This window comes from Moschus berezovskii, chromosome 7 (genome assembly GCF_049115385.1).
Source record: "Moschus berezovskii isolate FMDL1 chromosome 7, NW_MosBer_1.0, whole genome shotgun sequence".
Taxonomy (NCBI): Eukaryota; Metazoa; Chordata; class Mammalia; order Artiodactyla; family Moschidae; genus Moschus; species Moschus berezovskii.
This window is the reverse complement of record NC_142466.1, coordinates 77,197,456-77,213,717: the sequence shown is the minus strand read 5'-3', so window position 1 is coordinate 77,213,717 and position 16,262 is coordinate 77,197,456. Positions and strand designations below refer to the sequence as shown.

The 16,262-nt window shown below is 57.5% G+C and overlaps 2 protein-coding genes across 6 annotated transcripts; one reads left to right on the top strand and one right to left on the bottom strand.

Annotated features, from left to right (window-relative positions):
* Positions 1-1,512: 1,512 nt before the first annotated feature.
* On the bottom strand, positions 1,513-15,565 carry PDLIM2 (PDZ and LIM domain 2). Of its 5 annotated transcripts, none has more exons than XM_055427197.2 (10): positions 15,433-15,565; positions 13,928-14,022; positions 13,110-13,261; positions 10,956-11,025; positions 10,702-10,853; positions 10,468-10,546; positions 6,285-6,373; positions 5,906-6,051; positions 3,916-4,033; positions 1,513-2,916 (listed from the first exon to the last, which is right to left on the bottom strand). In XM_055427197.2, exons 2-10 carry the CDS (start codon positions 14,018-14,020, stop codon positions 2,739-2,741), a joined length of 1,077 nt encoding a protein of 358 aa, XP_055283172.1. In that variant the 5' UTR covers positions 14,021-14,022; positions 15,433-15,565; the 3' UTR covers positions 1,513-2,738. The 5 variants fall into 5 exon arrangements, with proteins under 5 accessions (XP_055283172.1, XP_055283176.1, XP_055283174.1 ...); XM_055427201.2 differs by having other exon boundaries at positions 15,418-15,528; XM_055427199.2 differs by lacking the exon at positions 15,433-15,565 and adding an exon at positions 15,106-15,221.
* LOC129557159 (uncharacterized) lies at positions 14,075-15,580 on the top strand. Its single transcript, XM_055427706.2, has 3 exons — positions 14,075-14,079; positions 14,562-14,745; positions 15,059-15,580. The coding sequence occupies exons 1-3, from the start codon at positions 14,075-14,077 to the stop codon at positions 15,578-15,580; spliced, it is 711 nt and encodes a 236-aa protein (XP_055283681.2).
* The last annotated feature ends 682 nt before the right edge of the window (positions 15,581-16,262 follow it).

Sequence of the window (16,262 nt, the reverse complement as noted above, 5' to 3'; positions counted from 1 at the left end):
AACCTGTGCAGCCTTTGAAAGGCCTTCAACAACTCACTGGCCTCCCCATTTCACATGGGCCTCCGTACCCCATTTGTTCTTCATTCCTTAGAGCAATGCCAGCCCAGCAAGGTTTGTTACATGTGGGGATCTGACCATATTAGGACTCCAGTGTACTCTTTTCCAACCTGTCACTTCCCTGCTGAATTTTTTTTACTCTCTGCAGAGCCTCAAGGTGAAATTCAAACCATATCTTACGGCATTCAAGGCTCCCATCTTCCTTTCCAACCTTGTCTCAGTATCGCCTTCGGCCTCTCCCCTAACCTGAGCATTCCACTTGCAGTAACTCCCTCACTCTGCATGTCTCTCCTCCATCTGTCTGAGCCCTGTTCCTCTGACAATGATGGCCCTGGCTCTGAACTCTCAGAGTGCTGCTGTGTGTTCCACATAAGCGCTTCACACTCACTACTATACAGCACTGTTCATCATGTCAACTCCATTGCTGCCACTTGATTATATATCTTTAGGAAACCCACAAAAGTGCTCTTCCGGCACTCCCACTGCGCCAGGACCCAAGAATTTACAGAGGAGTCAATCAGTCCCCTTTTGGAGCATTCTCCCTGTCAAGGGCTACATCTGACACTAGGTGGCGCCAAGGACCCTGTCCCGCTTAGGACCAGATTGTTGGGGCCTGACAACTCCTGAGCCACAGACAGGCTTGATCTTTCCTATAAAAATAAAGGCGGCCACTCAGGCGAAAAGAGAGACAATTATAGCAAGGTATAAATTATATCAAGGTGCCTGATGAGGCAACACACACAGTCTCTGCCAAGATTCCATTCAAAAAGAGCCAGATAGCACCCTCCAGCTTTTATCTTTTCTCTCCAGACTGACAGGGCAATAAGGTAGGTGCTGCACCCCAGCAGCACCCATGTACCTTTCTAAAATGTCCTCTGGGATTAGGACCAGAAGTGATGGATGAATCAAGCCAAAAATCTGACAGAGGACCACCGCCCCCTGTCTGACTCAAACATACCCCCAGGGCAGGCATGCCTAGCACCAGCTTTCTAATCTACCACCTGTGAAGCAGCTGGGGCTCCCAGGGGAGAGGCGGGAAGACCAACCCTGGCTGAGAGGGTGGGGGCACTGCTGGGTTGTCCCTCCCAGGCAAAGCTAACTCACAGCCTTGTCCAAGGTTACTCCCGGGGATCTTTCTCAAATGGGTGCAGACAGCCTTGGGCAAGTACACAAAGTTCTTCAGATCAGGGGTCCTTAACCCCCCGGCCTTAGACCAGTACCAGTCCGTGCCCTGTTAGGAACCAGGCTGCATAGCAGGAGGTGAGTAGGAGGCCCAGTGAGCAAAGCATCTGTATTTACAGCCATTCCCCAACACTCCCATTACCACCTGAGCTCCACCTCCTGTCATCAGCCGAGGCATTAGATTCTCAAAGGAGCATGAACCCTAGCCCTAAAGTCAAGGCGGAATATCCTGAGATTGCCACAAGACAGAAATAAAGTGCACAGTAAATGAAAAACGCTTGAATCATCCTGAAACCATCCCCCTCTCTGCCCCAGTCCGTGGAAAACTTTTCTTCCACAAAATCAATCCATGGTGCCAAAAAGGTTAGGGACCACAGCTTTAGGTGTTGTCTCCTCATTTGTCTCCCCAGCTCCTCTGGGTAAGTCAGCAGGGCTGGCAGCATCCATACGAAGTAAAGCGAGGGGCAGAGCGCCAGCCCACACAGGGCTAGCAGAGGAAGATGCTGTCTTACTGAGGCGGGCCTGGGCAGAAGCGGTTTCAGGGCCTGCCTCCTGTTTGCTTCCAGTGCTCTGTCACCTTCACTGCTCTCCAGGCTCCCAGTGAGACACTCATTCCTCTACCAGGGATCATCCCAATAAAACAGGCATCTTTACAAAATGGTCCAGGAAGAGCACGACCATCCAGCAAAAGGAGCCAGTTTCTTCAGTAGGGAATGTCACATGGTGAAGCGTCTGGTAGGAGTGGGGTTTGAGGGATGGGGGAAATAAAACGGCAAAAAATTGTTATATATGAATACTCTCCAGGGGCGTCCCTAGGGGTGGGGTGATGAAGAATCTGCCTTCCAACACAGGGTACGTGAGTTTGATCCCCGGTCAGGGAACTAAGATCCCATGTGCCACAGGGTTTCTAAGCCAGCGCACCACAACTCCTGAGCCTGCATGCTGTAGAGCCCATGTGCCACAAGAAAAGCCCTCACAATGCAACTCAAGAAAGCCCACACATTGCAGTGAAGACCCAGTGCAAAATTAAAAAAAAAAAAAAATTTTTTTAAAGACAGACTCTCCACCTAGGATTAGGGGAAGCTCATTTCCAGGGGCTGGGGCAGGGAAGGAGGGAAGAGAGGGGCACCTACTTTATTTTGTTCACATACAGTATATATTTTTAGTGCTCATATGTTGAAAACTTTACACAGCGAATAACCTGTAGCCTCTGGCCCACCCCTCTCTAGACACTTATATTCGTGTCCCAACCTGCTTAATCCCTGGTGCACAAAGATGTCCGATGCAGCACCCACTTCGGGCTTTGAAACAGAGCCTGTCCATCAAGAGGATGCAACGGTATCCAGCAGAGGCCTGGGGAGGTGGACTGCCCTCACCGGCAGCACAGGCAGGTCCCAGCCTCTGGCTTCACCCCACCCCCCATCGCCTTTCCAGGCCAACATACTATTGGCACAGGTCTGGCGTGGAGGTGCCCACAGAGTGGAGGGTGGGCTGAGAGCTCAGGCCTGGGAATTGAGGGTGGGGGGCGCAGAGTAGCGCTGGCGGGCGTGCTTCTCGCAGTACAGCTCGTCCCCCACCCAGAAGTGCCCTCGCATCTTCAGGTTCAGCCCGCAGTCAGCACAGGTGTAGCAGCCAGGATGGCGGTACCGCCCCTCCTGGATGCGGACGGCCTGGTTCCTGCAGGGACAGGGAGGGGACAGTCATTAACCTGGGGGGCAGGAGGGAGGGACAGGAGTGCCTAGCATGAGGTCACCATTCCCATTCTCAGGGAGCCCAGTTCCCAGCCCAGAGCCAGGACCCTGGAAGGTCCCCAAATCTCAAACACTTGACTCCTCAAGCCTACCCTCAGGGAAACCCCAGCCCCCACCCACAGGACCCCAGTTTTAAAGTCATTCCTCCCCCGCACAAAGGCAGACAAGCACCGTCCTGAATATTCTGGACTGTTAACAGAATAGTGATTCTCCAAGTGCAGTCCCAGGTGCCAAGACCCAGAGCATCGTGTCACCAGGGGATGAATTGGAGATGCAAATCCTGGGGCTGGGGACCTCCTGAAGGGGAAATTCTGGGGCCGTTGGCTGAAATCCCTCAGGGGCCCAGCTGCAGCTCTTTGAGAACCAAGGCATAGGACCCCCTTCCTTGGGCATGCACAGCAGGGGTGGGCAGTCTCCCATTCTGGGGGCCAGGGACTTGCCTAGAGTTATCTGACCGTCAACACTGAGCATGGAAGAAATTTACCAGGAAGCTGGGATGGCCAAGGTTCAATTTTCCAGAGAATGTTTTCTCTGGGCTACATTATCACGCCACCCGCTGAGAAAAAATGCACCTACCTCTGGAAAAGGCAGCCTAAGAGCGGGAAGGAGGGAGTAAGAGCAAGATTTTCCAGGAGGAGGCGGAGCAGATCTCCAGAGCCACTGAGATGATGATTGGAGAGAAATCAAAAACAGTAGCATTTCTTCCTCCTCCAGGGAGGCAGGGAAAGAAATGGAGCAAGCTGAGAGACAGCAGGAGAAAGGCAGTGCAAGCATCCCAAGAAGGCTGAAACGACCCCTGAGCCCATCACAAGTCCCCTGCGGCAGCGCTCCCTGCAGGGCCTCTGGCTAGGTTCACGCAGAGCATCTGTGCCCTGCCTTCCCCATCCACAGGGTGTGCCCTGCCCCCCAGGCCGCCAACACTCACGCGATGCTGGTGTTGCACTTCTCACACGTGTGGAGCTTGGGTGGGGCAGCCAGAGCCCTGGAGGTGGGCAGGGAGGACTGAGGACTCAGTGAGCTGGGCAGGTAGGCAGGTGTTCCACCTGGACAGGGGGGAGGACAGACAGACACATTAGAGCTTGTCCACAGCAGCAGCATCAGGCTGTATTTTTTTTTTTTCTATTTTTTTGATCACAAGGCATGTGGGATCTTAGTCTCCCAACCAGGGACCGAACACGCACGCTCCTGCATTGAAAGGCAGACTCTTAACCACTGGACCACCAGGGAAGTCCCCAGGCTGTAATTTTTGATGCTCACTCCACCTCCACCAGCACTAGCTCCAAAGAGACTCGTTGTCAAAGGCACACTTACAAGTGGACCTCAATGTAACCCTGGGTATGAGCGGGAGTCATGGAGGAAGAAGATGATCATGCCAGACCCTTGGCTGAAGCTGGTCAAGGGCAGGGAGCAGGTTCCAGGCTGAGCTACCCAAGCTAAGGCAGCCTGAGCAGCGTCTGTGCTCAGTGTCTGACACATCAGACCAAGCAGGTGGTTCCTTTCTGCTGATCCAGTCATGATGACATTAAGAGACACGGTAATAACAGATAATAACACACACCACACCACCTCTGTGCAGTTTTCAAAGGGCTCTCACGCGCATTATGGTGCCTGAGCCTTGGAACAACATGAAGATGAAGCACAGATGTTGCCTGGCAGGTGTGGTCCCTGTCTACAGCTGAGGATGCCAAGACTGCAGGCGTGAAGTCACCATCTGGCTGCACTGCCCTCACCCCCCACCCCACCTCCCTGAGCCCCCTTCCAGGGCCTGCTGAGGCCTTCGGATGATGATGGACACACTTTGCACCCCTCCCCACCTCTCCCTGTGCCCCCTTCCAGGGCCTGCCAAGGCCTTGGGGTGGTGATGGATGCGCTTTGCTCCAAAGCTTCTTGCCCTTTCTCCTTTCCCTCTGTGAACACCTCCAGGAGCAAAACATCAGACTTGGAACCAGTTACCAGGTACCCCTCCAGTATTCCTGCCTGGAGAATCCCATGGACAGAGGAACCTGGCGGGCTGCAGTCCATGGGGTCGCAAAGAGTCAAACACGACTGACTGACATTTTCTGTTTCACCAGGTACCAGCGACTCTGCCGATCAAATGCTTCTGACAGTCCTGTCATTTGTCCCCGATACCACTGCCGATGCCAGGCCCTCCTCATCTCTCCCCTGAGGAGGCACTGCCCCGCCCCCCCATCACACACAGATATACACACACACATCAACATCCACTTCCCAGAATGCTGAGCAGCCAGTCTGCACAGAGTTCCTCAGGAGCAGAGGTGGGTCCTGACCACCTTCGATTGCCACATAGCTCAGGGCTGGTCCACTGGATGAGTCAGTAAACGTCTGATGAATAACAACTGACCCGCTGGCGGGAGCCCATACCTCTGTTGCCTACTTCGGCCCCTCATATATCGTCTGGCACTATTTAACCCAGCCCTCCTGGGTTGGGACACTCCTCAGCCTGGATGCAAGGCTTCACAGCCAGGACCTAACCTCCACAGCCCCCCTCCATGCAGCCAGAGTCCTCTTGGTCCCACCCGAAAACCCTCTGGCTCAGACCTCCACATTCCACAGGGCTCCCAGCCACCATCTTAAGGCCGTTTGTGAAAGACTTGATCTTTCTTCAAGGGCCAAGTCAAACCCTTCTTCCTCCATGAAGTCCTCCTTGGAGACCCAGGGCCTACCACCTACCTTTATGGTTCCCATGGCACTTCCTTGAACCTAGCCAGCACCTTTGGGTGCACCCCAGTAACCCCTACCAGACCAGAGGCTCCTGAAGTTCAGGGACGGTGGCTTCTATAAGTCAGAGTCTTAAAAAATACTGATTTAAAAGCTAATTTATTAACACATCTGGTCAGTGGTTCAGAGTGTCCTGGGGGAATTTCCTTCTCCTGCCCGAGCCCCCAGGGGCTCACCTCTCTCCTCAGCTTCTAGGGCTTCCTGCAGGAGCCGGAAGGAGCTAGACTGCCGGGGGGCCATTCGTGCCTCGCGATTTTCTTGCAGCATCTTGAAGACTTCTGAGTCCTCTCTCAGGAGGTGGCTTTCCCCTTCTGAAGCCGCACTGCAGGGATGGAGGGAGCCAGCCAGGGGTGAGGGGCCCGTGCCCGGGGGTTAGGAGGAGCAGGAGGGCAGAGAGAGTGTCCCAGGGTAGGATAAAGGATTCTGGGGGTCAAAGGGAAGCCAACTGGGCTTAGAGAGCTGGGACCGCCCCACCCTTCTCCGGGAAACCTGACAGTCTCCTGCCGCTCCCAGACCCTCCAGGATCCCACCCCTCCCTCCAGACCCCAGTGGTACCTGAGCCTGGGGCTGGAGGACCGGGGACCCGGGGAGGGCGGTGGCGGCAGTACCAGCACCGCCGAGTCGCCAGCAGGGCTGAGGCCGGCCTGTGGGAAGGAGAAGCACCCGGGGAGGAGTCAGCAGCGGGGCCCTGGGCCAGCACACCCATCTGAGCGGCCAAGCTCAGCTGTTCCCCAGGCCAACACCAGGGGGCCCCCAGCCCTCGCTGACCAGCAGGCTCCCCCTGCTGCCTGCAGAGCCAAGGCACCAGCAACCGCCAGCAGCTGGTCCTACTGGGTCCGAGAAGGGAGGGAGGCCAGCGCCCAGCTCTGGAAGGGTGAGCTGCTGCCCCAAGGGGAACAGGCACGGGACAGAATGAAGACGAGCATGTGGGGCCACTGTGCTGGCTCCTCTGCCATCTCATGCATTGTGTTTGCAAAGATGTTGCACACTGGCGCCGGGGGAGGCAGACAAGCAGAGAGAAAGTGAGCTGACCCTTTTGCAATGAGGAAAAGGAAACATAAAGGGCCAAGACCCTTCTTGGTGTCAGAGTTGGGGCCACACAGAAGTCCCGTCTCCCCCACATGCTGGGGGAGATCTCTCCTCTGATAACGCCAGGGTCTGGGCTCACCAGCCTCTCCCGACTGCCCTGGGAAGTCTGGTCCTGCCCCATGGAGCCTTGAAGAGCCAGGCCTATTTTGGGCTCACAGCAGAGTCCACTGCTCAGTGTGTGCTTGCCCTCTGGGCCTCTCACACCTGTTCTCTACCTGGAAATCTTGCCTGCCGTCTCCCTGTTGCTCTGCTTTCCAGCCTGCATCTTGCACTCTCTCTGTAGCCATCCCCAAAGGAGAGGAGAGCCTCAGAGACAACTAGGTTTGCCAAGGCCAGGCTGAGGGCACAGTTTCCCAGAAAGCCAAACACTTTCAACTTTAAAATTCAAAGTCAAGAATGGGACTTCCCTGGTTTTCCAGTGTCTAAGACTCCAAGCTTCCAAAACAAGGGGCCCAGGTTTGATCCCTGGTCAGGGAACTAGATCCCACATGCCACAACTAAGAGTTCACATGCTGCAACAAAGATAGAAGCTCCTGCATGCTGCAACTAAGACCCAGTGCGGCCAAGTTAAAGGCTTTATTTTAAAAAGTTGGGGTTGAAGTATGGTGTCAAGTGGAAAAACTGCATGACTTCTTAGGCTGAAAACAGAAACTTCAGAGTCTTAACAAAAAAACAGTCCTAAACTCTCACTGCACCAGAGCCCCTGCACCAGCCTGCATTCTTCTGTTCCTTGGCTTCTACAGTAAGGAGATTAAAGGTCAGAAAGGAAACTGGCTGGTCCAAGTCACTCAGGGAGTGGGAGGCTGGGCCCGGACTCCTCACTGGGCTCCTGGGTGCCCGATTGGTGCCATGCAGTCAACTGACAGATGGTGAAGCCATTCCCTTAGGAAGGACAGCCAGCACCAGGTGCTCAAGAACAATGTTCGCCTTGCTGTCCCAGACAGGCCAGCGTGTGCCCTGCATGGGGGCACTGGCCAGCAGGGAGGGAGAGCTGAAATCCACCCTGGCACCCTTCGCAGGCCCTGTCCTCATGCTGGCCAGTGAAACAGGCTGTTTTTACTTCATATCTGGTCACCCAAAAGTGTACCTGTTGAGAAGAGGGCAACTTCAGGTTTCCGGAGGGTACCATAAGGACTGGTAATGTCCTATTTCCTGAGCCCAGTGATACCTTAGCCAGCTCGGGAGCCAGAGGCAAGGCCATGACCAGTGCAGCCTGGGGCAGTGGCACCTCGTCTGTAGTCACCTCTGCCCCCTCTACCTGCCAGACCATCCCGTCCCCAAGGTGATGAGGTCACTAAGTCGCGTCCAACTCTTCTGACCCCATGGCCTGTAGCCCACCAGGCTCCTCTGTCCGTGGGATTTCCCAGGCAAGAATACTGGAGTGGGTTGCCATTTCCTTCTCCAGGGCATCTTTCTGACCCAGGGATCAAACCCATGTCTCCTGTGTCTCCTGCGTTGCAGGCGAGTACTATCACAGGTGAGCCACCCGGCAAGCCTGAGAAGCCCAACACCCTGACTTGGAGCAGCTTCACCTTTCCCCTCCCTTCCCTCCGCCCTCCTCCCCCCAGGCACCTGTAGGTGACGCTTGCCTTTACCAAACCGACCTTTCATCTCCAAAGCTGTTTATCTGCGCATCAAGAGCTGTCACTAGCCAATACTTCTCAAAATGTGTCACGCAGGATGTTCATAACTGAGTGGTGGGGTGGGGGGTGGATAATGGGGAACCCCGGGAGAAATTCTGTAGTTAAACAAGCTTAGGAAACTAATAAAATTAAGCATCTTTCTCACAGGAATTTTCAGAGCCTTTAAGGTGCTCAAGTGCATGGGTGATTCCCAAGAGGGAGTTATGTGTCTGGTGACTCCACCCCATCTGACCAAAGCCTCATTGTCATAGACCAGAATGCAAGTTTCACGGGGTTAGGAATTTCTGCTTTTCCACTAATGTATCCCTAGAGCCTAGAAGGGTGCCTAACCAAATCAGCTGCTCCACAAATATTTGTCGAAGGAATGACAAGAGGCCTCAGGATCAAAGAAGGGAATTCAGAGCCTCAGGTCCAACTCTGAGGCCCAGAGAGTGGAGGAAGGGGCTTGTCCAAAGTGACACAGTAGAGGTGAGACTAACCCAGGTCTCCCTGCCACCCCGCCCAGGGCTTCTCTTCACACCACATGGGTGGTCCTCAAAGCTGTGTGTGCAGGAGATCCCTCAGGGCTCCTGAGAACTCAGATGGGTGGCCCCACCCCACCCAGGCCCTCACAGCTGTCTGATCCAGTAAGTTTAGACTGGGGCTTGAGAATCTGCATTTCTAACAAGTTCCAAGGTATTGTTGCTGCCACTTTGAAAGCTACTCCCATCTCATCTGCCTCTCCCCTTTGCCCTGGTTGCAGACACCAGGAGGAAGGAGGCCAGGATGGACCAAGCTCATCCCTAGCTGGTCTCGGCCCGTATCTCTGTGGAGAAGGCCCCCAGGCCCAGACACGCCAGGTCTTGCTCCTACCGCTGCGTTCCCATCTCCCCAGCTCATCATCTCTAATCCTAAATCTACCTCTGACATCCAGCAAAATTCCTGACAAAGCCTTCTCAGGCCACCCCAGCCCACACTCAGCTGTCCCCTCCCAGAACGCCTCCTGCTTTTATAATTAAGACCATACCGTTCAGTGCTTAATTGTTCCAAAGTTGTTCTGCATGTCTCTCTTATCTCTACAATTATGTTTGAAATTCCTTAAAGATGGTGTTTCATTGAATATATACATCTCTATGCCCACGTTGTGTGGAGGGCTACTGGGCAGGCCCTGAAGCGGGTCACCAGGGAGCCCCTACTACGAAGCCTCCAAAAGACCCTGCTCTGTCTTTCTCCAGAGCCCCCAGTTTCTAGCACCCTCCCCCAGCCATCTCCAAAGGCTCTGCTTTCTGGAATGCAGAATCAACTTGAGGTAGGATTCCAGCAGCTGGGCCTCATCCCCTTCACCCCAAAGGCTGGACCTGCCCCCACAAACTCTGCCCCCAGCAGCTGTGGCCAGGACTCTTGGCTGCCTCACTCCTCACCTCCCAACCCCTGCCCCTGGAGAAGAGAAATACCACCAAGGGGTGGGGGTTGGGCTGTCACTAGCAGACAGTGGGCCCTGGGGGGTCCTGTCTGTCAGACAGTGTGGCCAGGAGTAAAGGGCTGGGGAGGGGGAAAAAACAGAGAATAAGCCAAATGCAACTGGAGTCAGAATCACAGTCCGGCTGGTGGTTCTCTGGTGGTTCTTGGGGGCTGAGTCAGAGGAGCAAGAGGGGGGATGGGTGATGGGAGTTGGGGGCGGGCATGGGGCTTGGAATGGGAAGGAATGTGTGCAAGAGAAGCAGCCAGAGCCAAAGGGAATCATCCCAACAACAGCAGCAAAACTATTTCTGTCCCAGCCCAAGAGAAACACTGGAGAAGGGAGGAAGCCATCAGCAAGGGGGAGGTGGCAGCGAGTAGGAATGTAAGATGCAGAAGGCCGCCTGGGCGCAGTCAGCACAAGGCCGGTCACCCTCACCGGAGCACTGGCCTCCCTGCTCTGGAGAGGAGCCCACCCATTGCTAGGAGACCGCCATGCTGACTGCCCAGGTGGGACCAGCCACTTGCGGCCCTACAGGCACCACTGCCAACCAACCAGGTATCCTCACCTGTCGGCTCTCAGGGCGGCCCCCATAGTACAAGTGGTCAGCAGAAGCAGGTTCCAGGGAGTACGCCAGGCTCTGGAAACTGAAATGGGGAAATGGCCAGAGGGTGCCTGGGTCCTCTCTACCAGGCTGCCCAAAGGAAACAGAGGTGACCCCCAGAGTCCCCTAAACTCAGCTTTGGAGACTCTGAGAGGCTAGCCTGCACCTGTGGACACGGTGCCCACCCGCCGCGCTCACCTGTGGCTGGTCACCGCCTCTCCAGTGGGTGCCTGGGGGCTGGTCGGGGGCAGGGTGAAGAAGGGGCTGCACGGCCGAGGGCTGAGGGAGGCCTGGCTGGAGTAAGAAGACCGCAGAGAGGACTGGCTGTCAGTGTGTGTCCTCCTGGAGCTCTGTGGAGAGAGGGGCCTGGAAGAGCAGGGCCGAGAGGAGCAAGGGAGGGGGCCCCCCATCACTTCAGGGTGTGGGGCTCCCAGCAGGAGGCATCGTCCTACCTGGAAGCGAGTGGCCAGCACTTCAGGGGAGCTTTCTCCGTTGGTCTGCCCGGGAGAGGCAGCCTGGGGCCTGAAGAGAAGACAGAGGGAGGTGAATGTCACCGGGGTCCTGGCATCTCCACTAAGCTGGTAGGAGGTGTAGATTCCAGCTGCCCCCACACTGGCTTCTCAAGATTAGGAAAATGTACAGAACATTCAGACATCGGGTAGCTAATCTCAACTTTACCAAATTCACAAGTAACTATCATCAACGACCACCATCATTTCTTACAACAAAGGACAATTCAGCATGACAAAGGAGAAAGAACATCGTTTCAGCAAAAAGTTCAATACATTCACATTTTTTAAAAAACTCCAAACAGTATCACCCCCCTCTGCCTTGCCTTTGTTTTTCCTTTTCTTTTTTTTTTTTGGTGGTGGTAGGGGAACATTTCACCCAAACTGTATCACTGGTCAGCATCAGTTTGTAGATCAGTTTGGCAGGGGACAGCTGACTATATATAAATAATCCTTTATCCTTCACCCCTGGAGAAACTTAAGACCAGAGAGAGAGTTGCCAAAATTCCTAATGGCCAGCAATGGCTGGGCCCACTGCCCCCTTTTCTCCAGGGGCCTGTCCCCTGCCAGCTCAGCCTTTGAAAGCATCACTTCTCTGCCCCTTCTACAGGCTTCCCCCCATAAAACAGAGGGTGGAGCCAGCCCCACTTCCTGCCAGGCAGGGAGCTGAAGGACCTAAAGAACAAGACAGCCCAGCTCCCCTGCCAATCACCAAGGCACCCCCAACCCCCAGCCTCAGCTTCCAAGGGACTCCCCTCCAGTGGAATCTGACTGAGCCTTGAATAGGAGGTGACTGGAGGGCTGGGAGCTGCTGAGGGTGAGGCCTGGGACCACCATGTCCCACTACATCAATCCTGGAGGTCTGACCACTTCCAGCAAGGTCAATAGGAACCTCAGTCCCCACACTCCATGCCAGCCACAGCCTCCGCTCTTTCTCAGGGGAGAGTTTCGGGCCTGAGTGAGGGGAGCTTGGGCTCTGGCCCCGCCCAGAGCACCACTTCCTGCCTGGGGCTTCTGAGTGCCTGAGAGGTCTCCTGGGGCTGGGGTGTTGGGAGAGGTTAGGAGGGGTTTGAGCAAAAGAAAGAAGAGGCAGGGAGTCTGGACGTGCCTCCACGTGGAGCTGGAGGAGGCCTGGGGGTACCACCTCTCTGATGGGGCTGGTCCCATCCAAGAAGGACACAAGAGGACATGATGGTGTCAGCAGCTCCCCGCCCCTCCCCCACCCCACTCTGCAGCTTCTTGTGGATTTTGGTCCCCTCCCAGATGCCATGACCCATTCTCTACCCTCCTCCTCCAGGCCCCACTCCTGTAAACACTCAGGAGCCAGAAGTGGCACGACATAGGCACTTAAGGGGCTAGGGTCATGAGAGGTCCCAGGAGCCAGCATCCACAGCACTGGAGAGGCAGCAGAGGCAAGGAGAGGGCATGGAGCCCCAGCCCAGAGGGAAGCTGGTGGTGGAGGCGTTGGCAGAGGTGTAGGAGGTACCTGACTCAGGTTCAAGACCCCGCCCAGAGGGCTCTCCTGGCAGGGGGATCTCCCAGCATTCCTGCCCTCTGACTCACTGGGATGATCCACCCCAGGAAGCCACCTGTCCACCCCCCAACCCAGCCCAGGGTTCCAGGCTGAAGGCCCAGGAGCCTGGGAATCCGCCTTCCCCAACAGGGTCCAGAGAGGAAATGGGGAGCCACAGGGGGGTTCTGTGGGGAGGGAGACCCCAAACTCCTCACCATCCCAAGATCAGAACAGAGGCTCTTGGAGGCAGGGACCCTGGGGACCCAGCCTCAGGCACACCTTCCTCCTCTTCAACCCACTTCATGCCCACGCCCTGTACCCCACACACTGGGAACCAGTCAAACCCGGGCATCCAGGTGGCTGATGCCAGCCTGCCCGACCTCTGACTGTACACCCGGTTGGGCACAGGGACACCCCTCAGCTGTCCTGCTGCAGCCCCAGAGCCCGACCTTCCCGTGGATGAGCCATAGCGGCCCAGGGAGGCCAGACGGGAGCCGAGGGTAGGGGGTAAGGGCAATCATTGTGCAGCAGGCTGGCAGAAGGCAGAGCAATACTGGCAGGCCCAGTGGAGGTGGAGGGCCTACCGGTCCAGCTGCAGCCTCAGGGGTGAGGGGCTCTGGCGAATCTTGCTCTGGGCCTCGGCGTGAAGCATGTCCTTTGCACTCTCACCGTTGATGGATACAATAATGTCACCAGGCCGGAGGTCAGCAGCCTCGGCCTTGCCCCGCTCAGTTACCTGGAGGGGATGAGGATCAAGTCGTCTCAGGTGACACTCAGGTGGGAATGAGGAGAGGAAATGTCCTTGGCCAGCCCAAGAAACACAGAAGCTGACCTGCACATCGCCCTTTAACATCACTCTCCCTGCCCACCAGTGTCCACCCAGTTAGTCAGCTTATCCCCTCCTGGAGGGGTCCAGAAGCTGGAGTGGCAGCCCCCTACCCCTGACCGCAGCACTGGGATTCTAACGGGGCCTCCCAAAGAATATGCAATGGCAGAATTTCAGGAACTGTGCTTGAAAAGAGCCCTGCTTGTGCAAACCAAATCATGCAGGTGCTGCCTGCCCAGGCTTCCTGCATGAACACTTCCTGGCTGGGTCAGGGGAGAATCACCAAGAGCTCAGGGCGCCTCTCCTACTAACCACCAAAGTGGCTGCCAGTAGGTATGAGGCCGGTGACCAAGGAGAAAGAGCAGGCCCTGCACTTGGCCCAGCTCCCTTTCACTCCCTAGAAGTGGCCGCCACATCCTCACGGCAACCTGGCCCCAGCTCTGCCCCAGCCAACAATCTCAGAAACAGGCCTTGACACCAGAACACAAAAAAGAGAAAGGTGTCTGTGAGGACTGGACAGACAGGGAAGACCCTGACTTTGGGGGTACCTCCCCATCTCCTGGAACTAGCACTTACCTTGGTCACCATGATAGGCGTGTGGAAGTCCCTGCCCCCAGAGATTCGGAAGCCCCAGGGCGCTGGCCCCACCACATCCACTGTCAGTGCCATACCTGAGGCAGAAAGGATGGAGTGATGGAGCCGGCCCCTTAGCTCCCCAGGGGGATGCTGTGAGGCGGAGGCGGGGTGTGTGTGACAGGTCCCGGGAGCAGCCAGTTAGGGGCTGAGGGGGGGGGGCGGGGGCAGCGGGTGGAGGTTGGTAGAGGAAGTGACTAACCTCTCCCGCAGGCCTCAGTTCCACTTCCCCCCACCCTGGGAAGTCAGGACCCTGAGTTCCCCCTTAGCGTCTGTCTTCAGCAGAGCGGCTCCCTGGAGGCAGGCGGTCGGGGTGCTAGACACCGGGGCTTGCTGAGAGCGGGTGGCAGGCAGGGCTGGCAGGTGGTGGATGTCAGCACTTCCTCTCCCCTCCTCCACTAAGTGCCCCTAGTGCTGGCTTCCGGTCCCCAAACCCGACTGCACAAGGTACTTCCTCCCAGCTCGGCGGGGAGGACAACACTCAGGGAACAGAAAGGGGTGGCACTACCGCAGGCTTTCAAGTAGCTGTCGGGGGGCCTCCCAGCTGCCTACTGTGCCCCTGGGAATGTGATTCAAGCGGCAAGACAAGGCTTCCCACCTCCCCCAATGGCCTGTTGCCCTCCCAGCAGCTCTTGCAAGAAGGACAGGCTCATCTGCCAAGCTGGGCACACCCACCCCCGGGAGCTGACCAGCAGGGCGAGCTGACGGATGCTGCCGCCGAGCTGGGGCCACAGAACTCCCATCCAGGGCCCCTCCACTGGGTAAGGGAGTGTCCCTGTAGACCAGGCCCTTGTAGGATTTCCTGACCCTCTCATTCTGGAGTCAGGAGCCAACCCAGGCAGGAAGCTGTAATGCCAAGCTGGGCCACCACCCTACCCAGCACCCACCCTGGGGCTGCCCTTGGGGAGGCCCATGGACTACAAATGCTGCCCAAATCTATCAAGCACACTAGGACCACTTCCTGCGTTTAGGAGACTGGGGAGAGGGTGCCCGGGCAAGAGAGGCTGTCTGCCCACTTCTCGACCCTTCGGCTTCCCCTTTTGCCCGGGCCCAACTTCTCTGTACCTCCCGCAGGCCCCAGGTCGGCTGTGGCGGCTCGCAAATGCCTTGGATTCCCAGACCTTTGAGCTGACCAGTGGACTCCGCGCCGGGGGTAGCGAAGAAGTGCCCAGCCCGTCGGCCCGGATCGCCCAGTTCAGGCGCCTTCTAAGCTCTGAGACCAAAGTACCGGTGCGCCTGGGGGCTGGAGTAGGAGCGCCCGGGAGTGAAAGCCCAGCTCCAGGCGGGGAACCGACCGCAGGCAAGGCTGCGGGGAGCCGCCGTGCGCAGAGAGGTTCTGGCGCCCAGGGAGCCGCGGGCGCACAGAACGGCCAAGCCGCCGGGGCCGGGGAGGACGCCGGCCGTGCGCCGCGAGCACAGGTGGGCGCGCTCACCTGGCTCCCGCTCACCTGTCGGGCTGGGCGGCAAGGCCCGAGAGCGAAGGGAAGGGAAGGAGGGAGGCGAGGAGAAGCCGCCGCTCCCGCCGCCGCCGCCGCCGTCTGCCTGACTCTGGGGAGAGCCCGCCCGGGACTCCGGGACCTGCCTCCACCCATGTGATCCCAGGGCCGCCCCTGCCGCCGCCCCAGCCGCCGCCCCTGGCCGGGGAGGCCGCCTCCTCCGCGCAGCCCAGCCCGGGCGCTGCCACCTGGCCCGCGCCCGCCGGGGGCCCGGGGCTACTCTCCCGAGAGCCCCCTAGAGGCTGCAGCCGTCCTCTCTGGGGTAGCCCTATCCTCCCAGGGACAGGGGAGGCGTGCTGGTGACGGGCCCGGGGCCCCACTTCGCAGACAGCTGAGCCTGCTGACCCCCGAAACTCGCCCTCCTTCCGAGGGCCCGGGGCGGGGACGGGGTGAGGGAGGGCCGGCTGGGTCTGTCTGCGGTCCGCCTGCCCGGCTCCTCCGCCCACTCCAGGCTCAGACGCTGGCGCAGATGCAGCCCTGACACCCACAAATCCCAACCCGGGGGCCGCGCCTCCGCCTCCTTGCCCGGCCAGCGCGCTGGCGGGGCGGTGACCACCGACTGCTGCGGTGCTTTGGCTGCGCAGAGCTTCTCGGCCTGAGATGCACCGCCAGCCTGCTCCACTCAGGGCGACGTTCCAGGCCCAGTAGGAGATGAAGAGGGACTCCAGCTGGAGGTGATCAACCCCCCTCCGGGACTACACACATCCCTCGATCTTGTGCGATGCCCGTTCCATTCCTGACTGCCTTCCTCTCAGCCTCTGGGTTGCTCCTGCCCGGGGCCT

What these genes read in the sequence shown, in the direction of transcription:
- PDLIM2 (XM_055427197.2), bottom strand. Translation starts at nt 14,020, where the DNA reads ATGGCACTGACAGTGGATGTGGTGGGGCCAGCGCCCTGGGGCTTCCGA. An exon ending in TGCTGGCCACTCGCTTCCAG is followed by an intron (nt 10,854 to 10,955) that starts GTAGGACGATGC and finishes CTCTCTCCACAG; the next exon opens with AGCTCCAGGAGGACACACAC. An exon ending in CCTAGAAGCTGAGGAGAGAG is followed by an intron (nt 4,034 to 5,905) that starts GTGAGCCCCTGG and finishes CCCCCTGTCCAG; the next exon opens with GTGGAACACCTGCCTACCTG.
- LOC129557159 (XM_055427706.2), top strand. An exon ending in ATCCAGGGCCCCTCCACTGG is followed by an intron (nt 14,746 to 15,058) that starts GTAAGGGAGTGT and finishes TACCTCCCGCAG; the next exon opens with GCCCCAGGTCGGCTGTGGCG.